At 43.1% G+C, this 25,564-nt stretch overlaps 1 protein-coding gene across 5 annotated transcripts; it reads left to right on the forward strand.

Annotated features, from left to right (window-relative positions):
- Window positions 1–2,235: 2,235 nt before the first annotated feature.
- Window positions 2,236–25,498, forward strand: kat6b (K(lysine) acetyltransferase 6B). Of its 5 annotated transcripts, none has more exons than XM_056366111.1 (17): window positions 2,236–2,529; window positions 4,575–5,433; window positions 9,510–9,618; window positions 10,964–11,079; window positions 11,308–11,389; window positions 11,892–12,021; window positions 12,880–13,841; window positions 14,953–15,074; window positions 15,771–15,883; window positions 16,020–16,161; window positions 16,299–16,460; window positions 17,028–17,121; window positions 18,697–18,928; window positions 19,204–19,363; window positions 19,792–20,070; window positions 20,927–21,227; window positions 21,368–25,498. In XM_056366111.1, the coding sequence occupies exons 2-17, from the start codon at window positions 4,816–4,818 to the stop codon at window positions 24,208–24,210; spliced, it is 6,465 nt and encodes a 2,154-aa protein (XP_056222086.1). In that variant the 5' UTR covers window positions 2,236–2,529; window positions 4,575–4,815; the 3' UTR covers window positions 24,211–25,498. The 5 variants fall into 5 exon arrangements, with proteins under 5 accessions (XP_056222086.1, XP_056222084.1, XP_056222088.1 ...); XM_056366109.1 differs by having other exon boundaries at window positions 2,236–2,505; XM_056366113.1 differs by having other exon boundaries at window positions 2,238–2,505; window positions 12,880–12,935.
- The last annotated feature ends 66 nt before the right edge of the window (window positions 25,499–25,564 follow it).

Genomic DNA, 25,564 nt, shown 5'->3' on the forward strand with positions numbered 1-25,564 from the left:
TTGCTCTTTGGGTACTAACTGGACTCTCGGGGTCTGGAGCTGCACGGCAGGGCTACAGGAGATCATTTTTCTCAGTTTAGGGATTAGTGGTTGCTCTTCGTGGCGATCATTAGAGGGACCTGAAAATTAGGCTGATCCTTTAGACCCAGCTGTGCTGTCGCTGGGGGTTGGAGACAAGGATCAGAGGGTGGCCCCTCCCCTTACACCCCCCACCACCCCCTTCCCACTGACTACGGGCCAGCAGAAGTGTTGGGCAGTGTCTCAAGTGTTTTGTGGAAAACAATTCAACACTCATCTGTTCTACAAAGAAGTGAGATTAAGAATAACATTTTTGATGCCCTAGAACAACCTGTTACATCATATTGTCTTTTATTTTCTCCGAGCATGTCAGGAGGAATCCAATTTTTACTCTCCCTGCACTAGAGCTCAGTTTTCTGTAATGAGGCATAGTTTATGCATTTATGCTAATCGGGGCCATCTAGGTGAAAACATTCTCCAGCCAAAATGTTATTAACAACTTTGAGACACTTTTTTTCATCAGCATTTTTTAAGGTTTCACACAGATGCGCTTTGAAAAGGACCACATTTCTGATTGGGCAAGATCACACTCCATGGCAGCTGGTTCATTTGCTTCTCAAGATGACAGATGGCAAAACACAAACACAAAAAGAGGGAGCCATGATTAAGTAATGAGAATGCCTGCCACAATAAGGAAACTACTAAACATACTTTTCTCACTTTTCCTGGTAAACTTTTGCTTTGCTCAATGAATGCAAGATGTGGAAAAACAAACATAGAATGTGTGCATTTAATTTACATTTTATAATACTATGCTATCTGTTTTGTAAGATAATGAGCTGTAGGCATTTTGAAAATGTTTAATGCCAGTTTTATTGTGTAGCAGCAATCTACAAAATCTCTTTTCATTTACTGTTTTGAGTTCAACACGCTGTAAACAACTTTGAAGTAGGGGGAGGAAAAACTTGACTTTGTGATATTTGCCTACAAAAGTGAGTTCACGACCAGAATATATTTTTCTGAATGCAGGCAAAGGAGTAACTGGGGCCCTGGCCAGTGTTTTGCCCCGCAGATGGGCAGCAGTGTTTGTGAACACCAGTGTGGCAGTTGGCAGGGATTGAGGAGGGGGATGGGCAGATTGCAATGGCACATGCTCCAATTCAAATTATCCCTGGACCCATGCAGCAGTGGAGGACCTGCTGGGGCCCAGGGTGGCATTCATTATAACCAGACACAGGCAGGTTTGGTCAGTGCCTCCATCATGACACCAGTCCTACATGCATCAAATCTGAACCCTCTTCATTCCCATTACAGCTGCTTTGACAACAGCAACTCAGTGAAATAACATTTTATTTGCATGTATTTACCACAAATTGTCAGTAAATAGTTTGATATAAATGTCAAGGACTGAATGGCAGGAAGATACTGAATGAACTGAATCTACTGAAGCAGTGTAAATGGGGCGAACAGGTAAACAGAAAGCATTCACAAGGTCATCGAGGTAAAGCGAGGTGCAGCTGATGAAGATGCAGCGTAATGATACAATGACAAGACTATGAAAACATGAATTAAATCATTCCAAATCAAATTACACATCAAATATGTCTTTCTAGAGGGGCTAAATGTTTTCATTTGAGATCTTTTCAAAGCTGCCTGTACAGTACAGTATGTGTTTGTAATCTGATGGGAAGTTACCAATTATCTCTCTAATTACATCTGTATTACTGCATGAAAAATTAGCTTTCTGGCATTTCTAATGCTGCCATAGAGTTAGTGAATGAGCGAGGGGAGCGCAAATCTAAAGACTGAAAATTTAATGATCTACATTATTGCTAACAACTTCTGCTCTTCCTTGGGTATGGTGAAGTTAATTAGCAGATTAGGGTGTTAGTGTATAATATCCCATACTGCCCTGGGTTAAATTGGCCAGTGCATGAAATAGCTCATTTTGAAATAAAAGTCTGGATTTATGTGTTTATGTCAAAATGAATCACATATGATCTTATATCTGCTGCACATCAATGGAATTTAAAAATGCCCATAGGGAATAAATGTTAATAGGAGTGTTATGACATAAAAATGTTATGTAGCCTGCCGAGACTAATCCACCAGAAACATGAAGTGTAAAAAATGTTCCTCTTGGCTCATCACTGGACATGTTGATGGAGGGGGGAAAAAGTGAAATTGACAATATCATTGTAGGAGCGCACTAAAGGGGCGACGGTCCGCTCCACTACACTGAAGTAGGGATGTCTACAGTGGAAGAAGAAGAAGGGGGAGGGTACCACTTTGTCACAGGCTGCTATGTAGATTAACCTTTCAATTAGTTGTTATCAGGTCCTCTCCATGTCTCGGCGCAAGCTTTTCAGCCTTCGTTTTAAGAGATCAGATCCCACGAAATCGCTTGGATATGTCTCTGCACATTTATCCTTCGACGTTTCCCCGATAATGAAGAGGAGTAACCGAGGGGGGGAAAAACTTGAAGAGGTAAACTACCAGCAAATATTTACGGTAGCCTGTGCCCTCTTTTTTTTCTTTCATACTAGTTATATGTTTATCCTTGCATGAAACTTGGCATTAATTTGTTGTGCCTTCTCGCCCACGGCGGCGGCAGATTACAGATAGGTGGGTCGGTTTGTGTAACATCTAACAAAACGGCGTGAAAATCCAAAGAGGCTGTGTATCATTTCCTAATATAATATGGAAAAGCAGAGCGGAGCTGAAGCTGAGAAATGGGAGCTAAAAGAAACTAGCGATACATAATTGAGAAGCAGTGATGAAGGAGCTACTCTCCCAGCAGTCGTGTTAACTTGTATTCCCCCCTGAACATCTTTTTTCCCTCCAGGGCTCACTATTTTTCCTCATTGGAGATATTTGATAGTTAATGGTGATAAAGAGGTCATGCCATCATTGCACAGCGCAACACAGGACGTTAATAATTTCGCTGGCAGACGTGGAGCGAGCAGAAAAACCTACTTTTCAGTTTGACGGAACATTTATTTATCGCCCTCAATTTAACGTCACATAGTTTAAATGTTAAACATCAGGAGAATTACGGCTCCTCTCGGGAGAAATAATGAAAAGGGAGGAAGATAAAGACGAGGAAAAGGCGATAGCTTAGACACATTTAGCCTGCAGGAGTCTTGGATATGCTACCTGGAATTTATTTATTTTTAAAGAAAAAATTAAATGTGTTCTACTTTAAATCAGCGCGTGAGCCTTTGCAGGTTTTATGCAAACAAATGATAGATTTAACAAACAGCCAATTAAAGTCTAAAATGATCCAAATCACTTTCAAGTGTAACCAACTGTTTCAAGGAGGAATCCAAGTAAAGGTGGGCCGGTGTTAAACGCTTTGCAAATGAGGTTAAATATTTATCTCATTTAATTACAACTCAACCAGTTTATGCTTGTTATGGTGTACTTATAACTTAATAAAAAGCTGTGGTTGCGGTCGGTGCTGTAGGTTAAGATATTATGTACGTTGGAGGTAAATGATATCAATTCATCACTGAAGGCACCTTAAGAGGCGGGTCAATTGAGTGAAGTGACAGATCATACAGCCAGTGCCGTGCCTCTTAGAGTGAGCTCATACATAAAGATTGACATGTGCTTTATCAAACCAGAAATCGGATCTTGTCTTTACAGCCAATATTGAAGTTGCTAGGGAGGGCACATTAGTGTAGGTAAGGTTTAATGAGACTCCATTGGATTGTAATCAGCGTCATGTCGGATTCATGTAAACTACAACATTGTAACAAAATGGCGACTGTTTAGGTGACATCAGTAATGCTGGCAACACTGTCATTTATCTGCTCAACTCAGCGGAACACAACTCTAGGTTTGTAACGTAGTTATTACCAGGTTCTTCCTTCGTTAAACGGCTCGGTGTTGCTTTCCAGACGTGTCTTTAACGTTTAATAAGGACAGCTGTCAGGAAAGTGAGCATTGATTATGGAGCTGTCATTAAACCTCGCGCTGATCAGTTTGTCTTAGCGGACGTCGAGCTGTCAAAAGTCGCGTGCGGACAACTATCGGTTAAACTTTACGTACGTTCTCCTCTTTTTGGCGTTTTTAGTTTGTTTATGTGTTAGAAATGTGAAATGTTGCGGTGACATTTTGGAAATTTTAAATGGAAATGTTAACTTTATGTCGGAAAGGATTCTGAAACCGAAAATATTCTTGTGTCGAGGAGGCTGTTTATACTTTTCCAGAACTCGGTAGAAGTTTCTATCTACCTGTCATAGTGCGAAAACTTATTACTTTTACAAAATAGTCTCTTTTGAAATGGACATCTGGTTTGGTGTGTGGATTATACTGTCAGACTATGGATTAAGTCTAATTTCTTTAGCAGCCATGACAGCTCCTGCATCTGTTTTTATCCATCTGTTTCTCATGTTTTAGCACATCTTAAAAGTCCTGCATTCCTCTGGCTTAGCCTTTATATCCATCCAGTCTCCTGTAACCTAGTTTACAGAATGTGAATAAGAAGCAATAATTACACAAGAGTTTGCTACTTAAAAATGACAAATTTGGTTTTCTCTCTTTCCTTTTAGGTTTGATCTGGGATTGAATAGATAAAGCTCCAGGTCAGCTGGTTACTACCATTGTGGAATTTACTAGTGCCAACTTTTCCTGAAGTTCAATGTCAGATACCCAGGATTGAGAAGAAATATGTGGATGCTGGCGTGGAACGTATCTTTTTGACCTTATTAAGGATGTGGATGTACCCAGTGTTCAGCAGCAGAAAGGAGGAATCTGTATGGATCACATTTTTGTGTGTCTAATTGTTCAACCATGGTAAAACTTGCAAACCCTCTGTACACGGAGTGGATTCTTGAAGCAATACAGAAAATTAAAAGGCAAAAGCAGAGGCCCTCAGAGGAGAGAATTTGTCATGCGGTGGCCACATCTCATGGACTGGACAAGAAGACCGTCCTTGAGCAGTTGGAATTAAGTGTTCATGATGGCTCTATTCTCAAGGTTACAAATAAAGGGAGCGCCTCCTACAAGGACCCAGGAAATCCCGGGAGAGTTGGATCAATCCCACCTGCGAACGTGTCTGTGCCATCAAAGGAATCTATATGGAATTCAAGCGATCTGCGCCATATCGATTGGAATAAAATACTTAAGAGGGCCATTGAGGGCCTGGATGATACCCATGGCTCCTCACTAAAAAACATCGAGAGGTATCTGAGGAACCAGGATGACCTCTCAATCATTGTTGATAACCCTGCTTTCCGGCAGAGGTTACGGCTGGCAGCCAAGCGGTCAGTTAACAACGGCAGGTTGTTAAAAAATGGCCCGCGGTACAAGCTCAGCCATGGCAGTGTGGATGGAAGGGGCTCCAGGTGTCCAAGTACTTCCCCCTTGGTCCTGTCATCAGTGACACTCCTCCCCCATGAGCGAGACCAGGTACACACACCTCGGCCTTTGCATAATCACTCTTTTTCCTCTGGTGCCGATTCCCATGTCACTCTGACCTTTGCTGTGTCTTACATTGCTGTTACCCCAAAGGGAGACACCCCAATGACCACAGTAGTAAAACTCCTGCCAAAATAGACTGGTTATTAATGTGTTACTGATTTAACAAGAACTAAGGACTCTTTGGAACTTTAATAGTGACATTTCCATGATATCACCACCAAGGGGGAAGGGTGAAAGCTAAGGCCACCAGTAAAAGGAATTATTCTTGATAGGTCTTTTACAACTGTGGTCTTAATATTTAGGACTCTAACTTGGCAGATCAGAAGCAACGCCATCTAGAGTGTGTCCCTTTGGGGCTGTGTTTCTGTTGGTCTCCATAATAAGAGAGCTTGGATAATCAGAAAGTCATGCTGACAGTTTGTGGTGGGCAGTCTGCTGTAGGCTTCCCACAGGTTATGTAACTCTAGCCTAATGACCTTAAGGGATGTGGCTGGCTGTCTTGTGAGTTGCAAAGCATTAGTGAACAGAATTGGGACATTTTATTGGTAATTTGCAAGGGCAGGAGTATAAACTAGTCTTCCCAAACAGGACTGAGAAATGGGAGCTGAAGTATGTGTGGTAGGACAGAATATTCTCAGACTACATGCAGCTGTTATGACCTTTGTGCTAACTGAGATGCCCCAGAGAGGAAATAAAACCGTATAAACAAACTTCCAGGTTGCATTGTTTCCGCTGCTTTGGCACCTCAGGGGGGTGGTTTATATTTTACAGAGATTGTATCTCTATTACTCATGCTTAGCTATGATGCACACTGCAGATAAATATGTGTAAAATGACAATCTTAAAAGACACTGTCTTTTAAAAGCACAGAGGAGTATGTCATGGAAAATAGTTTTCATTGCGTGCAGTGTACAGTCATCTAGATAGTTTGTTGTGAAGGTCTTTTGCAGATTGTGTGTTGAGGCTTATCAAGGTGAAGTGCGGTCTAATAGTTCATGCACATGTTTTGCAGCTAAAGTGGTGAGCAGCATCAGGCTGTAGAGATGTCACCCTGCTCCCCACCAGTTTCACAGTGAATAATCAGGAAGCGACACCTTGATACTGCAGCCACAACTGTGACAGTGTCTGTGGTCTGGCCAAAAGTGAAACTGAGAACTGTTTAGAGACACAATGTCCTGCGATGGTTCTCATAGCTGAGGAAGGCCTGCTGTTTTCCATTTGGAACATTTCAACCTATTGCTCCCGGCCTGATGACATCACCTAGCCCAGTCCAGGTTTACCATTCACTTCAAAGGATGAGACATCTCTGCCTGTTCAGTTGTTGAAGCTCAACGAGAATGTGTGTGCGTGTGTGTGTGTGTGTGTGTGTTAAGAATAAGAGATACTTTGAGGTAAAAAAGAGCAGTCTTGGTTTAGAGTTTATTAGATTCTGAAGAGACTCTGGCAGGAACAAAGGCAAGGAATGAGAGTTTTTTTCCTGCTGTGTTATGCAACCACTTGAGCTCTCTCTCTCTCTCTCTCTCTCTCGCTCGCTCTCGCTCTCTCTCTCTCTCTCTCTCTCTCTCTCTCTCTCTGTGTGTCTCTCTCTCTTTCTCTCTCTACCAGCAGCAGTGTTCTAATAGGACCCACCCCCTCACTCAGGACAGCCTGCTCTTTTGAAGCAGCATAATTTCCTGTAATGTACTTAATTTAGAATCCCCAAGTAAATCATCAGCATCTCTTCAGCTGTGTTTGTTTCTCTAGTTTCACATTTTTCTGCTGTGCAGATTGCAAATTGCTATTGGTTTTAATCACCAGACCCAGGAATATTTCTGATGGAAATTAATTATCCAGTTCCTGGATTAGACTTCATAACTCAGTCAGTGGAGACTATGTTCTGAAGTGAGGACTTACACTTGCCTATCAGCTCTGAGCATTTCATCAGCAGTATGCACAGGCTGCACATTAGCACTGATGTCTTATTAATTTCAGACTCTTTACATGGATTCTCTCACTTGTATCTATAATTCTCTTGTAGGGAAGGTATATACGATTTTTGTTTTAAGGCGTTTTAAAGCTCACATGAACCTTGTGTACTCAGTGATTTCCGTTTGCCTCTCCAGGCCACATAAAAAAATTAAAATGACACGCATGTACTTTTTGTACATAAACAAGAAGTAAGTAATGACAGCACTAAGGCCTTGTTCTCAATTGCTTCTGGCTGCATCTTTTAGCAGTGATAACATAGAATGGCGTATGATCAAGGACAAACATGAATATTTTCTGTCTGTCTCTTGCTCTGAGTGAATTAGACTTGAACTTTGATGAGCCTCTAGTTAACAGAACATGTGGGGTAATATGTAGGGCTGCAACTTCCTATTATTTTCATAATTGATCAGTTTTTTTGATAAGTCTATTACAAGTTCTAAGAACTCATGATCTTGTCTTGTTTTGTCAGACCAACAGTGCAGAATCCAAATCTAGTCAATTTCTACTGATATAAAAGACAGAAATCATGTAATTTAAGAAATTGAAACCAGAGCATGTTTGGCATTTAAGCTTGATAAATAACCTAAATTCTCAATCCATAATCAAAATTGACTTAACTTTTTGCTGATCATCCAAGTGTTTCAGCCCTAGTTATGTGCAATTCAGTATGTGATCAATACTTATAACCAGGACTCCCCAACATGAGACATTATGAAAATCCCTGATTACATCTGAGCCACAGTGTTGTATCCTCGAGGTGCAGCCTCATCACACAGTAGCATTTTAGTGTTTTTATGTGCATAATCACAGCTGTGTGAGCAGCAGTCACCTCTGAGTGCTAGCGCCTGCTTTCAAATATTGACCTGGCAGGTTGGAAAATAGAGTAATCATTGATGTGGCAGTAAACTGCTTCCCCTCACTGTAACAGCTAATTGATACAACAGCAAGGAACAATGACCAAATTCACACTGTATCCCTTGGGTTCATTTGGATGGTGTGACAGGTTGAAAGGATGCAAGGATGCTCCTGTCCTGTGTTTTGTTGATGGACAAAGACAAGAATAATAATAAAAAAGGTCACCCATAGTTCAACTATTGGTCAGTAGGAGATAAGAACCAATAGAGATTAGGAGGTTGCAAACTTGGTTGAGGTCATGATGATGATCTGCGTCATAGAAACCAGGATCTAATCATGGGCATCCCCAGAGTGCCCTTCAAAGCTCCAGTCAATTGATGAGGCCTTAGTGTGTAAACTGATGATGAGGTGGGTTATTTATGGTCACACCCTGTGAGTGTTATTTTCCATTAAGAAATTCCTGTTAAACAGGAAAGGAGGCAGCAGCTTGTTTGATGCTCCTCTAGAGGCTTGTGTATATCATCTAACATTTAAAGGGACACCTCATGAAAGCCATGATGTGTCAGTCTGAGTTTAGTCTGGTCATGATTTGGTTTTGTTTTGACTGGCAGCTGTATGAAGAGATGACACTAAGTCTCTCCCAGTTTCCTCTGCGAAGACAGCCTCTCTTCATTCGGAGTGATCAATGAGGAAATCCTCTTAAACCTTGAGCTCATATTTTACTTCTTCTGAACTTTTCCGTAAGCCCTTAAATGAGTGTTTGTTCTGAGACTTGCAACATTTACAGTGGATCATGGCAGTAACAATGAGAGCATGTGTTATTATTGAGGTAATTTGATTACATGCTGGTTAATCCTTTCAGACTGGAGTGCAAGCTTTAAGAATTGGATTAAGCCCTTAAACTATGATTACTAAGATCACTTACCCGTTCAGATGTAATGGATAAAGGAGGTGGATCTCAAACGCAGCATATCTCTGAGGATGAGATTCATTTATTATTCATTTCTAGTCTGTGAGAATTCAACTCTCTTTTTTTCACTCTCTGAGCTTATGCTTCCAGTTCATATTTTCGTGGCTGTTTTCATTAAATCCACACACTGGTTTTTATCTTCTTGCCTTAACCAGCAATATGTCTACAATGATCTCAAAAATCCTGACAAGATAAAATGTCCGAAAACAAACACAGCCTGTGCCCGCTTCTATTTTTTAAACAGTTTGTCTCTGTTTGTGTTCCCACCCAGCTCCGGGTTGACCCCATCCCAATATGCAGTTTCTGTCTTGGAACGAAAGAGTCAAATCGGGACAAGCGGCCAGAAGAGCTGCTGTCCTGTGCAGACTGTGGGAGCAGTGGTAAGTCGCCTTGTGTAACACTTCAGTTATTGGATGTTCTCACTAGCCATAACATACTGTGGACTAGACCGTTAGCATCTTAGCACAGCTCAAAAGCAAGAGTGTGAGTATATATGAGGACTAGGGGTCTATATAGTTAAAATCGTCACAGTATTTAGAAGAATAGTTATTCGATATTGGTATATGTAATTATTTTATTCCTTTAGTGTTGCAGTATGATGTAGTGAATTTTCTGGAAATTCAGTTGGCCAAATACTTATATAACTGCGGAAAATGTCTACTTCTTTGCCTGAAACACATCAACAATCATTGCACTTAATCATATTGATGCACAAATCCTACAAATTCAATTTTTCCACAAAGCTGCTCATTGATTTGCTTTATAGTCTAATATAGCCATGGATATTGAGGCTACCATAGCACATAGGTTAGAGAAAAATCTGTGCTTGTTGACAAATTCCTGTCATCTCACAATACAGAGTATATCACCCAAGCCTGGTAGCATCAGTTCTCAGCAGCAGCTAAGCAGATGTCACATTCTTCCTCCTCATTTTTCACTTCCCTTTAAGGGATTTATTGGAAGAACAATGTTCAAATTGAGCGGCTGAAGGGATCCAAATTGCTTGCAACCCTCAGTGGGCTCAAGAAGGGCAGATGCTCCATAAGTGGCCATTAGAATCTGAAATCATTTTCACTCAATTCAGATTCCTCTTATAGCGCGCACCAGGCACAGCGGATCAAAGATCAACCCTTTCCCCCGCTGCAGATTGGTGGCATTTCCTTTACTGTTCTTTTGTTCCAGACAAAACTGCTAACCCCCCATAAAATTACCTCTGCCAAGGAGTCATTTATGTTTGAACAATTATTTTAAATGCCGTAAGGAATTGTTCTCCTGGTGACATTTTTATAGCTCAAATTTGACTAAGTAGCGTCGAGGTGGTTTTCATTAACCGCTCGTAGTGTACACAAATTGTGCTCTCACTGTAAAACAGCTGTTTTACAACCATGAGAGGGAGCAGGGTGAGGGAGAAGGCAAGCTTTTACATGACTTTCATGGATCGGCCTCCATTAGAATGAGTGCTGCTACTGTTTCTGCCTCATTAAGATCAAATTATCTGTAATTAGTGGCTCAGATGTTTGATCATACTGTTTTTAGACACATCTTGTGGCAGGCTGGGGGAAAGTGTTGCGGACATACAGGCCCACCATTGTTTTTGATGATGTAATATGTTAATATTTAACCTTACTGTGTGAATAAATGGAAAGCCTTGTCTCTTGCTCTGTGACACAGTCAGTGCTGGTAAAAATGCGTCATGCTAAAATGCGTTTTTGATTGCATCTGAAGGGCATCCATCATGTCTGAAGTTTTCCCCCGAATTAACCTCAAATGTGAAGAGATTACGGTGGCAGTGTATTGAATGCAAAACCTGCAGCTCCTGTCGAATACAGGGGAAAAATGCCGTAAGTATAATGTTGCATACATCTTAACACACATCATTTTCAGTGCTGTTGGCTTGGAGGTAGATCCCATTTTGTGCATCCCTGAGGATTTGTTGGTTTTCCCTCAGATTTGTAAAGCCTCTCTTGTGCTCAATTGGGCTTATTTTTCCAAAAGACTCTAAATGACGGGAGGTTGTTACATGTATGCAACAGGGACATCCCTTACACATGCCTGCTGTTCCCTTTCAGGATGAGATGCTATTCTGCGATTCATGTGATCGGGGCTTTCACATGGAATGCTGTGACCCGCCGCTTTCAAGAATGCCAAAAGGTGAGGTGTTTACACTGTGTGGCTTCTCTGTTTCCCGCTCTGCTGTCAATTCAAAGCCTTTTCTTCACAGACGACCGTTCGGGGCTGTCACTCAGCACACAGCGAGGCAGCGGTGGCTTATTAGGAGCTTTGCATGCATATCAAATTATTCCAGCATCCCCGGGGAGATTTGCTATCTCTGGATTACAGTACTGACCCTACAGCGAGGCTTGTAATGATGGTGCACGTACTGTAGTAGGACATTTGGCAGGCAATTCATACAAGTCACATAGCTTTGCTCAACAAGCTGACACGAAGTCTTTTTCTCTGGACAGAGAATTGACCCAATGTTTTTCTTATGGATTTTCGCTTTGTGCTGAGTAATTGATTGTCATTGTGAGCTGGTGGGATTCTCGCCAGTTCTTGGTATTAAAGGAGATGTTTTCAAATGAATGTACTGTATGTCCTCTGAATTGATGAACCCACCCAAACGGTACTCTCTCTGTGTTTGGACACCCTCCAGGAACCTGGGTCTGCCAAGTCTGCAGGCCGAAGGAGAATGGGAAGAAACTGCTGCACAAGAAAGCCGATCAGATCAAACGTCGATATGCAAAGCCAATCGGAAGGCCCAGAAATAAGCTCAAACAAAGAATGTGAGTGTGCAATAATCTGTGAAAGAGAAACTCCTCTTGAAGAATAATAACACGGCGCTCACCGAGTTAATTGCTAAGACCTGGGAACACGGCACCACTGCTGAAAAGAAGTTCAATGGGGCCAGAAATATAATTTTCAAAACAAACCCCCAGGTTAGCCCAACAGTAAAATTATTACCCAAACATCCATCACACTTTACAAGCTGACTTTGTGGTTCAGCTTTGACCTACGGTTGTGTGGGACAATTGTGTGCTTCAAGATCCGAGCAATTACTTTGGTGAGCACCATGTTATCACAACAGATAAAAAAATTATGTTCAAAACTACCAAAATAAGACCCACACTGCAATAAACTGGAATTATCCTTTACAGAGAATAAAAAACACACCAAGAAAATAATAAGTAAATACAAAAAACACTGAAATCTTCTCTTCTAATTGGTGTTGGTGTTTATTGACTCCAGTACAGTCGGTACAGAGTTGTTTTGGATGCAAAATGTGTCGATTGCTCCAAAAAAACAGAAATAAAGAATAACTTGTAGAGATCTGGTTTACAGTGCTCGAAGATGAACTCAAGATATTTAAGTAGCAATAGCACAATGTTAAAATACTTTTGATGCTGATACTAATATTTTAGAAGATAGTCAAATGCTTTTTTTGTAAAGTCTTAATTTGCAAACTAACTACTAACTGTATGTGTTAGATAAATACAATGGAGTAAAAAGTACTAGTCATGCATAAGTATAAAGACATATAATACTGAAATACTCTAGTAAGGTATCTCAAAATTGCACTTGAGTAAATGTACTGAGTAAGATGTGACCTTCTACAACACAGTTTGTCGTTCTTGTCTTTGCAGATCTGTAACCAGTGGTGACGGCTGCATGGTAGCACTTGGAGGAAGGGGGTCACCTGGTAGGGGTCAAAAGATTACCGTCTGTTCCACACCTTCATCTGGTCATGCTGCATCTGTGAAGGACGCCAGAGACAGATTGGCTGTTGCAGACCCCTGTTGTGCGGTCGACGCCACCCAATTCACCACTTCCACCCCCACCTCCACTCTCCCCCTCACGCCCACCTCCACCCCAGCTACACTCACCGTTAACAAGAAAACCAAAGGGCTTATCGATGGGCTTTCCAAATTCTTTACCCCTTCCCCTGTGGGCCGTCGCTCGCGAGCTGTAGCCGTAGAGTCGCCCGCCAAACAGTTATGCTCTAGAGACAAGGGTCTGCCCAAACTGTCCAAGCCACCAGAGCCGTTTGCCTTCGCTGCTGACGCCACTCAAAAGATAACCCCCTCGTCCTCTGCACTTCTTCCCGCTCCCACGTTGCCGGGACTTAGCCCGCCCTCGCAGGTGTCCAGCAGCTCCACCTCTGCTAACTCGCCCCAGAGCTCTTCCAGCCAGTCTAGTGTTCCTTCCCTGAGTAGTCTCTGCAATAGCAGCCAACTTAAGGGACTATTTGACGGACTTTCTCACATTTATACTACTCAGGGACAGTCGCGGAAAAAGAGGCTACCTTGCTATGCGCCACCTAAGCGCATGCACCATAAGCAGGATTCACCCCATGTGTCCAAAACGGGGCCCCAGCACCTTGGAAAAAATGAGTTTACTAAAAATAGGTTACACTCCACATCTGCTGGGCCGGGCCGACCCAGAGGACACCCATTTAAGATGGTCAGTCGTTTCAAACGTAATCCCTTCCTTAAAAAGCACAGGACACTAGGCAGGCTGAGGTATAAAGTGAGCCCTCAGAAGGGAGCCCCCTCACCAGGAAAGGGAGACTTGACAGACGGAAGAATTAAGCCTGAGAATAATCATGGTAAGCAAGGCTCGCAACTCCAGCCAAGACCTGCGTCTCCACACCTTTAAGTTTCTTCTTTATTTTTTTTTTTAAAGCTTAACACTCGCAGTTATGTTTTGTTTTCAGACTAGAGCTAATCTTTTCTTTGAGAGGACAACCTCAACATTCTAACAGACTACTAATCCTCTGCCTTTGAATTCTTTTAGTTTCTTAACCCAGTTTCGTTGCGTTTTGACTTGGCTGCGGACTTTACGTGGCTTCCATCCTCTCGCCCGTTGGCTTTTGTCATAGTGCATGGCCCACTAACTCCCTCATGTTGCTCCTTGCTCTGTTCTTGACCCTCTGCAGTAGTGCACACACTGTGATCACTACCTAGTAGAGGCTGTAGTCACATCAGCGCTCTCCCTCATCCCACCCTCACTCTTGAAATCACTGTCTCCACTCAACCTCACTTCCAGCGGACATTAGACACATACAACCCAGTGATTCACCCACCCAAGTTGACTCAGAGCTGACATGATGATTATAGCCAGAAGTGCAGTAACCCTTACATTTCACTGTCTTCAGAAGTGAACTCACAGTTTAAAAAAATAACATGTAGGAAAAACAAATGGATATATGTTTCAAGCAGCTCTAAACAGTATACTGCACAAACACTACTTACACCAGCAGCACATTTCCATAAATATGTTAATGACACATCACTTCCACTTGTAATGGGTTTTTGTTTTGGTGGTTAAGTCATAGTGTTGATGTCTTTCATAAAATTACTGCCTGCTTTCCAACATCAGTTGCTTTTCATGTCGACACTCGCTCTCTTCACTGCATCTGCTTCTTAATTCATGGGAAACTGTCTTGGTGGATGACTAAGCACATGAAAGCGGTTACGCAATTAGAGTGATTTAGTTTCACTTCATTACATTAGGGATTTTCATAAAAACATGCAAAGATGATACATTATGAAATTCCTCAGAGACATGGCCTCAAACAGGCTCAGCAGCAGTACTCACAGTATAAGCACATTTGCATAGAATGCATTTATGAGATTATTCAACCACGGCTGCTTCAAACAGGCCGGTACTGATGTGCTATCTGATGTGTTGATGTTGTGTTATTGTGCCTGTAACAGGCCACAACGGGGAGCTACGTGTGAAGCAGGAGGCCCAAATGGACTTTGCGGCCATGTCCAGAGACCACGTGACAGAGGAGGACATTGAGACATTCACGCGTGTCCAGGAACTCGCCGCGCAGGTGAGAATACTAGGGAAACTCAACTAAACATCTTAAACAGTTTTGGGCATCACCAAGCAGTTTTTATTTTATTTTGTTTTTTATATTTTTAAGTTAAACATTTATTTATATTTAATAATTCTCCCAATCTCCCTCAGTTACCTCCAGGTTCGATTCTCTCTCCCATTTGAGTTTAACATGGACAGTTGAGTTAAGTGTTAAGGATAGGGGTGGGTGAGAAAAAACAACATTATTATCTTGAACGGTATCTCATGATTATCTTGATCTACGATTTCTATGGTAAAGATTTAAATGAATTTTCTTACAATTCAAACATATTTTTAATGTAATGCTAAAAGAAAATTCTCCTGCCCGCTCCTTTAACTGCCCTTGGTTCCTCTAAGCCTCAAGGACCCTGGAATATTTCAGATTTTCAGCAAGAGCAAAAAATAAACCCTGAAAAAATGCATTAAGTACTGTAAGCTAGTGGATCAGAAGTTAACCCGACTGGATTATATATTATTCAAGTATTTAAGTTAACACTAGTGACAGATTTCTGTTAGATTTAGCGTGTCTTTCATTTTCACATGAGAACTTAACCACAATCTTGATGTGACAGTTTATCATACAGCTATATGAACCGGTAATAAGAGACACTACATTGAATTATCTGGGTCACTATATTTATCTATTTGCCTTTGTTAAATCCTTTCACAGCGAACTGGATCTCTGATGAACACAGACTCTGTGCGATGCCCTGCCATTATTGAATTTGGGAAGTATGAGATTCAGACCTGGTACTCATCGCCTTACCCACCTGAATATTCAAGGTAATGTTGATTTAACATGACAATTAATTCCAGTGTCTTTTGTTACTAGAGTTGCATTTTATTTCATTGTCCTTTCAAAAAAGAAGAAGCCTCATGCTGAACTACAAACCGGAGCTATCCCTTTTGTCTTCACCAGATTACAAAAGCTTTATCTGTGCGAGTTCTGTCTGAAGTACATGAGAAGCAAAAACATTCTCCAGAGGCACACAAAGAAGTGTGGCTGGTTCCACCCGCCAGCCAATGAAATCTACAGAAAGGACGACCTTTCTGTATTTGAGGTCAGCCTCCCTTTACAGCAATAAAGCAATAACTGTATGCTGCATGAGATTCCACTGAATGGGTTTCTGGGAGGAGGAGGGAAAAAAATGGGAACTGTTTGAACAGTGTCCTCTTGCTCTTTTTATTCCGTGTTTAGGTTGATGGAAATGTCAGCAAACTATTCTGCCAAAACCTCTGCCTGTTAGCCAAGCTTTTCCTGGATCACAAGACCTTGTATTATGATGTGGAGCCTTTCCTCTTCTACATACTTACAAAGAATGATGAGAAAGGCTGTCATCTTGTGGGCTATTTCTCCAAGGTAAGAATTACAGAGTGATTATATGGGAAATGAAGGAATACCGCACATAATTTTTGAATGGTGATACTGATACAGAGAGACCTGTCCATTTTTGTGGCGTGGTTTGAGTTTTATTCACGGTCGTACTTAAATGATGAGTCAACTAATCAGTTAGTCATACAAAAATGTCAAACATTCACTGGTTCCAGCCTCTGAAAGGTGAAGATAAACTGCTTTTGTCTGTTTTAAATCATTTTAAATTGACTATCTTTAGGTTTTGGAACCAACCAGCAATTTTAAGATGAGATTGTGTTCTCTGAGAAACTGGGATGCAAATTTTTCACTATTAACTTACATTTTACAAACAAAACAATTAATCAAATAATCAAAAAATAATTGACAGACTAATTAACTGACAAAAAGATAGTTATTATTTATTGTGTGATACTTTTTAGTGAGAGCTCATCGCTCTCTGTGTGTGGCGTGCATTCGCACATGCACAGCTTTAGACAAGGACAATGGCAGGTGCAGTAAATTGCCAGCTTCAGCAGAGCTCTGACATACTTGATCTGTTTCTCCTTCCCTCAGGAAAAGCTTTGCCAGCAGAAGTACAATGTCTCCTGCATAATGATCATGCCTCAGTACCAAAGGCAAGGATTTGGAAGGTTCCTTATTGATTTCAGTAAGTTCCTTAATGCTTTTTTACACCGCTGGATTGGAGTCTTTTTTTTTTCTCATTGGTCTTTACAAACAATTTCAGATTAAGGGCTGAATTTGTTGCTTGTGGCAAGGTGCTGTTATTTGGTTAAGGCTTTGAAGTGGCCTAATCAAGAGCATTCATGTTCAGTGCTTAGGCAATCACAGAAGATTAGGAGTGAGAAACATTACATTTTGGCTGCATACATCATTGGATGGCCAGTAGTATTTCACCAAAGCATTGCCTGAAGAGCTTTTTCATCAAAAAAAATGCCCTCAATTCTCTCCTTGACTTGTGATGAAGTGTAGATGCTGCTTTTATGTTTTAGTCCAGTAAATGCAACACATACAATATTTAAAGCTTCGCGGTCCACTTATGAAAACAGTTGCTGCCTTGAGTGGATTTCTGTGTTTATGCAGGCAGTTTTTATTTTATTTTTTTATTTTTTGTCATTATAGACGTTTTATTATTTTCAAGAGTTGTCTCTTTGACAAGTTTGTGTGTGATGAAGAGAGGGAAAAGGAGCGAGTGTGGGGTGGGCAGGCGGTAATGGAGCATTTGATTTCCTGTTCACTTTGGGAGCCATTGAGACACAGAGATGCGAGAGGATCTGTGATATTGAGAGTGTGCTGATAACAAAGACAGGGATTAAGGGAGATTGAACACAGCTGAGTTCTGAGCTCTTTGAAGGCTTTATTGGAAAATGTAGCTTTGGAGCTGGAAGTTGTTTAGATTAAGATTTTCTGTTATAATGGACTGTATTAGAGGAACACTTTGTCTCAGGTAGCTGTGAAAGCAGAGCATTAGTGGGTGCCTGTGTAAAAATGTTCCCTTTCAAATCATAATTCAAAGGACACTGAGTAGCTCTTTTGTTTTGTTTTATTAATGATAATATTCTTGTAAAATTACATGGAATGAAATTTTTCAATTAATTTATTTGAATATTCATCGCTAAGTGTTTGTTATCACTGGCTCCTCTTCTTAGCTTTAGTAATGAATATTGTTATGATTACTGGAATATTATGTGTTCACTGTTTGGTGATTAGATTTGCTTGTTTGGTTCTCGGTAGTGGGTGCACATTAAAAGGCATTAATTAATTTCATGCCGCTCATAATGGATGACCCTTGACAGGGCTGTTATAAAACTAATTACTCACAGATACATATTAGGATTAGGTTTTTTTTCTTGTTCGTTATCTCTCCTAAGTGCAGTCTCTTGTGAGCAATGACATCCAGCTGCTTCTCTGTTTCGCTCTGACGCTTTGTTTCCTCTTTACTCCCCTCTTTCAACCTGCTTTGTTGCCCTTGCCAGCATGTATCATAGCTTCTGACAAAGGTTGAAGGAGAGGAAAACTGATTGCCTCGCCTCCCTTTATACTATTTGAAGGTGAAATCCTAAACAGGGTTCAGTGTCACATCCTTACATGAATATGTAATCCATAAGGGAGAGGAGGGGGGTGGGGGGTGGGGCGAGGGATTGAATTGCAATCTGAAATAACACAGCACCCGCCTCTAGCTTGACTAAAGCATTTTGTTTTTGTTTGAATTGTGTCTTTTTAGGTTACCTTCTCACCAGGCAAGAAGGACAAGCCGGCTCCCCGGAGAAGCCGCTGTCAGATCTGGGTCGCTTATCCTACCTGGCATATTGGAAAAGTGTCATACTGGAGTACCTTTATAAGCACCCAGATAAACACATCAGTGTTAAAGGAATAAGCAGGGCCACTGGGATGTGTCCACATGACATCGCCGCTACTCTCCAGCAGCTCGGCATGATTGACAGACAGGATGGCAGGTCAGTTTCCGAGCCGCAGTCTCCTTCAGCCTGTGCTGCCGCTTCTGTATGCTGTCTGACTTATCCAGGCCAGTGGGTATTTTTAACAGCATATCCATTAATGCCGCTGAATATTGACAGAAGTAAGTCAGGTTAAGCACCCCCAAGGACATGGAGCACCTGCTGTCCCAAAGAGCTCGTCTTTGTGCTCATATTTAACCACACATCACCTTCTGTCTACCCTGGCTCATTCGATTGTGGACATGAACTCATGGGTTTCTCTCGTTGTGACCTAGGATCGTGTTGATAAGAAGAGAGCGATTGATTCAGAGGCACATGGAGAGGCTGAGGGCTAACCCGCGTCAGAATGAGGTGGACCCCGACGCCCTGCGCTGGACACCTTCCACGAGTCTCAACACTGTCCTGTCTGAGGAGGAGAGGGAGGCAGAGATGGATGTACGTTTCCCTGTTCAATCAGCAGACGCTAGTTATTTGGCTACACATGCGTGCAATGCTGTTATTGAACGTTTGTTTGATTAGCTGGGGAGTTCAAATGGAGGGCATGAATGGGAAAGGCATTCTCACTGTCAGCAGGCATCTAATGTTGTGCAAAATTGCACTAAATCAGTTCACTACATAATTGATAGTACTGAATATTCCATGAAATGCAATCTTTCCACGGTTACTTAACGGAAATGTTTCCTCCATGACGGGCAGACATCCAATCAGTGCGCTGCTCTTATTATCAGGAGAAATCTGCAGTGATTCATTTGTCATGATGTTAATTCCAATCTCTTGTTTTCCCATTAGCCTCATTGCTCAGATGTAGGAGCTGTGCATGTGCCTTTCCCAGAGATAATGCGTCTTGTCTGTTTAATTACCAGGCTGAGCGGCTGAAGGAGCAGGCCAGTTGCTGGGAGAAGGAGGAGAGAGAGGGCTACATGATGACTCACAGTAGCAGACAGCCTCTCACAAAGGTCCACTGCAAGGTTCCCTATAGGACCTATGAGCGCCGCCCTGCACCGTCCTGGACCAGGCGCATCCAGCAGTTGGAGGAAGTTAGTGATGACGAAGCTGACGATGACGATGATGACTCCGATGGCTCCGATGTCTCACCACCCATCCTGACAAAAGCCCATGCGATGCTTGCAGCCAAGAGAAAGGTGACTTTTGTTGTTTGTTGATGTGAATCATGCTTCTTTTGCATCACCCCCACCCCCCCAGTGTCTAGTATCTGCCTGATTATCTGGAATTTTATTCTAGGACAAAGTGGAAATGAATGCGTATCATTAGATATTTTCCTTCGTTAGGGACCATGTTGTGTACTCTAGTGAGATGGAGAGGATTGATAAATATTCATGAATTCATTGGAGGGTTCAGTGGCTTCCTCGTGTCATCTGGAGCCTCCCTGTGTGCCTGCAGCTGTAGATAATAGATTGTGTTTTCACTGCTGGTGTCGAGACTGCGCAGGCTAAACCTTGTACTATTGTCAATGGTCATGGTTAATTTACTGCCCTCCTCTGTGCTTCTCACATCTGTTCTGTCTATATGGCACTGCCCCCTTGTGCTGGAGTTAATATTACAACCAGCTGCATGATGTCAGGGAGACCTTGTCAGCAAAAAACAGTATGGAAACCAGAAAAGAATGACAGTGGCTGTTGGAGTTTATTTAGTGCATTAGTTACAGTATTGATTTCACATTCTTCCTGTGAAGGATTTCGGAGAGAAGAGTGGTTGAATCGCAGGCAGCTGGTGGGAAACAACTGGAGAATGTAAAATATAGACTGTGGTTTCTCCTTACTCTGCCTGTCTCATTTGTGGTTTTCCACACTAGGCTGCATTGCTCAAACATTTAGTCTCACAGTGTGGTTTTGACATTTTACATTTAGCACAAAAGCCTGAATGAATTTCTGCTATATCCTCATGGAGGTCATCCACCTAGTGCCCTAGTTTCCAGTCTGCAGAACTGCTTTGATAAGATTTGACTGTGTTTTCACCGGTCTTGTATTTGTGTTTCAGAGAACCATCGTGCTCAAGAAGAGAGGGCGTAAAAGAAAGAGAATAAACAGCAGTGTAACAACAGAAACCATCTCCGAGACGACTGAGGTGCTGAACGAGCCCTTCGACAACTCGGAGGATGAGCGTCCTATGCCCCTGCTGGAGCGCACCTGCAGAGTGGGCGAGATGGAGGAAGAAGAAGAAGAAGAGGAGGAGGAGGAACAGGAGGACAAGCAACCGATTATACCAATGAAACGGCGGCGAGGTCGCCCGAGGCTGGAGAAAAATGCACAGAAAGACAATCTTGAACACTGGAATGACGGTATTTGCATCTTGACTGTCATAAAAATACTTGTACATATATTGTATTTAATTATTTCTCATAAAATGGTTTTATAGAAGATTGTTCTATCTCTCTGGCAAAACAGTAAAATGTTTATTATCGTTATTTTGGATCTGTAGGAGCTGACGTCCTCTCTAAGAGACCCGATAGACCCCGTCCAGTGAAACGGAAGAAAGGCTGGCCCAAAGGAGTGAAACGTGGCCCTCCTAAATGGAGGCTAAAGAATGAACGAAAGATGGGCTTCAAGCTTAACCTTTACACACCCCCTGAAACCCCTATGGAAGCGGAGCAGCACCATATTCAGACAGAAGAAGCAAAGGATGAACCAGACCAGGATATTGTCAGTGGAGATGAGGGCAGCAAAGGAGGCAGAGGCTCAGCTAGTCCAGATATAACGCTAGAGAGGCTCCCCTCTGAGCCGCCGAGTCCTGCTGACCATGGCTCCCAGAAGTCAAGCTCCCCTGAAGGATCACCGGTAGCCTCTCCGGTCTGCTCGCCTGCCGCCTCTCCTGGCGCCTTTTCCCCCAGGCCTGAGGACAGAAGTGATTCCCCAGAACCACCGGAAGATGACCAGCAAGAGAGTGAACACGAGCAGGAGTTCCCAGCCAAAGATGTGGAACACAGCACAGAGGGTGCTGTATCACTGGAGAATGACAATGAGGAAGATGACGAGGAGGACGAGCAGAGAACTCAAATAGAGGATCAGGATGCAGATGATGAAGATGACAGTCACAGCAAGACAGCAGAACCTGAGGGCAGTAAGGCAGAGTTGGAACAGAGTTCGAAAGAAATAGCTGAATGCACCCCACCTTTTTTAGATCCAAAAGAAGACAATGACTCTGAGTTGAGTCAGCAGGTTTCTACAGTACCATGTAGTGATGAGGAGCCAGCTACCGCTGCAGAAAGCATCCAGGAGGCTGTGACAGACACAACAGTAGCAACACCACAACCTGAAGCAGTAGCAGTCGCTTCAGTAGCAGCCGCAGACTCTGATAACCCTGTAGACTCTGAGTCAGAGGAAGAGAGCACGCCCAGTCCCTGTCCGGATCACCCACCTCCTCAGCCTGCAGAGAGGCAAACACTCAGTCCCGTACTGAGGGAGGATCCCCCAATCTGCACAGAGATTGACTCAGAGACAGCCCAAGCTGTTCAGTCCCTGACGCAGGAGACTGAGCGGGAGACTGTTTTCCAAGACTGTGTGGAGAGCCAGGAGCCCTGCAGGAGCCTGCAGACCTACGCCCATGTGGCCCAGAGCCCCCAGCTCACCTCACTGGATGACTGCCCCCAGTCAGACCACAGCAGTCCCCTTTCCTCCGCGCAGTCCCATCCCAGCCAGTCGGTACGCTCTGTTAACAGCCCGGCTGTCTCCATCCTGGAGAGCAGCTACACTCAGATCAGCCCCGACCACAGTGCCATCTCAGTGCCCTCGCTCCACAACATGGAGACGAGCCCCATGATGGATGTGCCGTCTGTCTCAGATCACTCGCAGCAGGTGGTGGACAGTGGCTTCAGCGATCTGGGCAGCATCGAGAGCACCACGGAGAACTATGAGAACCCCAGTAGCTACGACTCCACCATGGGGGGCAGCATCTGTGGGGCAGGCCCCACCCAGAACAGCTGTTCCTATGGCAGTATCCCCCCCAGTGGCCTGGCCCAGAGCAGCTGTGCCGTGAGCCAGCAAATGGCTGCCGTCAACCCCGGCAGCTGCGGGATGATTCAGCAGAACAGCCTGAGCTCGCCGCCGCACTGCAACGTTAAGTCGCCACAGGGCTGCGTGGTGGTGGAGAGGCCTCCCAGCAACAGCCAGCATAGCCAGCACAGTCAGCACAGCCAGCGCAGCCAGCACAGCCAACACAGTCAACACAACTCTCACAGCAGGCATGGCCCACACAATCAGCACAGCCAACACAATCAGCACGGTCCACACAATCAGCTAAGCCAGCACAGTCAACACAATCCCCACAACCAGCATAGTCACCACCACAGTCACCACCTGCAGCACAATCAGCTCAGCCAGCACAATCAGCACCCTCAGCATAGTCTTCACAATCAACACAGTCAGCACAGCCAGCAGCAGTCCATGGCACAGTGCGCCATACCCACCAATTTCACCACCACCATGCAGCTGGCAGACATTCCTGAATCTGGCAACCCAAACTTCGCCCTCTACGAGAGGATCAACCACCAGGGGGAGTACGGCAGCGGGCACTACTCCCAGTCGTCTGGCCTCAGTCTGGCTAAACTGCAGCAGTTCACCAACACGTTCATAGACCACCCTCACTCGCTGCCTTTCAACCACTCGGCCTCACACCCCATAACATCTTATGCAAACACCCCCTCGCTATCATCACAGCACTCCAGCCTGGTCTCCTTGTCCCAGACCCCTCATCGAGTCCCCAACCAACAGGTGCAGGCCACCATGACCCCTCCCCCAAATCTCAGCTCCCCACCACCCATGATGCTGCAGCGCAATATGGGCATCTCGCCCTCACAGCGGATCCAGCCCCAAATGGCCTCCAAGAGTCACATCTCGGCACGCTCCAAGTCAGCCCCGCTGTCACACCACCAGCAGCAGATGTACGCCCGACCGCCACAGACTGTGGCCATGCAGGCGCCATCCAGGACGCTGGCCGCCATGCCACGCATGAACATGAGTGTGAATATCATGCCGGCGCCAGCCTACAATGTAAACTCCATGAACATGCCCTCCCTCAACGCCATGAATGGCTACAGCATGAGCCAGCCCATGATGAACAGCGGCTACCATGGCAACCATGCCTATATGAACCAGTCACCCCAGTACTCTATGCAGATGGGCATGATGGGAACACAGCCATACCCCCAGCAGCCCATGCAGGCTCCACCACATGGCAACATGGTGTACACTCCAGCTGGTCACCATGGTTACATGAACACAGGCATGTCCAAGCAGTCCCTGAAAGGGCCTTTCATCAGGCGGTAACTCTCCGCAGGACTGAGCTGGTTCTTCTCATGTGCATTTTGCTGTTTAAAGATGCACTGATCTGGCCTTGTTTTCTCTTTTGGTGTATTTTTGTTATTGTTTATTACTTAAAAACCAGCAGCAGCACTTGGAAAGAATGCAAAAATTTTCATCAGTGAGTAAACTTTGAAGCTAATGTTAAAAAGTATTTTTGTTCCTCCAGATGGGAAGCCTTACATCATTACGATGAAAATCTATTTAATTAGTGTTAGTGTCTCTGATGTGTCTTTTAGAGCAGGCGGGTTCAGAGCTCAGAGGTAGAGATTTCATCAGTGGTCTTGCAGTCGTGTAGCAGCCTCAAATGAAGCCATTTAATGTGCCTGCTACAAGTGGAGTTAGTGGCTGTTTGAACCTGTTCAGTGTACCTGTCTAACAGTGCTGACAATTAGTTTGTACTATACTCATGCCTTTGTATATTTAAATTATTGTACTTATTTTGTAAAGTGACAACTAGCATGCTTCAGTCTCTGTTAGTGACAGTGCATTGAGTAGTACTGTACAAGTGTTGTGCTTAATAGCAAGCCATTTTAAAGATATCTGGCCTTTATTAGGTTTCCCTCCACAGGGAGAAAGATGAAACTATATTTTGTTAATTCTAATAATGTAAAAAAAATGTAAACTTAGTCCTGTTTTCTGTTCGGTTTGAGAGGTTTTATTGCTATGTATGTATAATTCTGAAGTCTTTTGTAACAGATCTCCTTGAGGCAGCTTTCTGTTTAATAAAGCAGACTGATTTCTGTCAAAATAACAAAGCATATCTCAGTGTTTGTACCCTGAAAATTCTAAAACATTTCAAAATGTCCAGAAGTGTGGCAGAATTTAAAAAGAACTAAATGATTATAACGATGAATAACAATAAAGAAAAATATAAATTTAGTCCAAAGTTGATATTTTACATAATGCCTTTAAAGCTACGTTTTCATTCCATCTGTAGATTTGTTTTCTATCTTTATAAAATGTTGGATTTATATTTTACCGAAGTGTAGAAGAATAGAGCCTGTGAATAGACCAAACTAAGCTAATGGATTGCATGTAAAACGCAACTTGTACTTGTGTTTTTGTTTATATTGCTCTTTTGTAGCCTTTGTACCTGTACAGAGTTGCTGGTAAGAACAGGGGGGAAATACCTGGCTATGTGCACAAAAATCGGACAGAATGACATTCTTGTATTTATGACTTTTCTCCTTTTGTCAGTCACTTAAAAATGCTGTACATTTTAGCATAAGAATAAATTATGATTGACCATGTACTTGATTGTTCTCCTTTAATTTGAAACATTTGCTAGCCTGAGGCGTGTCACAGAATGAGAATGCAT

This window comes from Seriola aureovittata, chromosome 21 (assembly GCF_021018895.1).
Source record: "Seriola aureovittata isolate HTS-2021-v1 ecotype China chromosome 21, ASM2101889v1, whole genome shotgun sequence".
Taxonomy (NCBI): Eukaryota; Metazoa; Chordata; class Actinopteri; order Carangiformes; family Carangidae; genus Seriola; species Seriola aureovittata.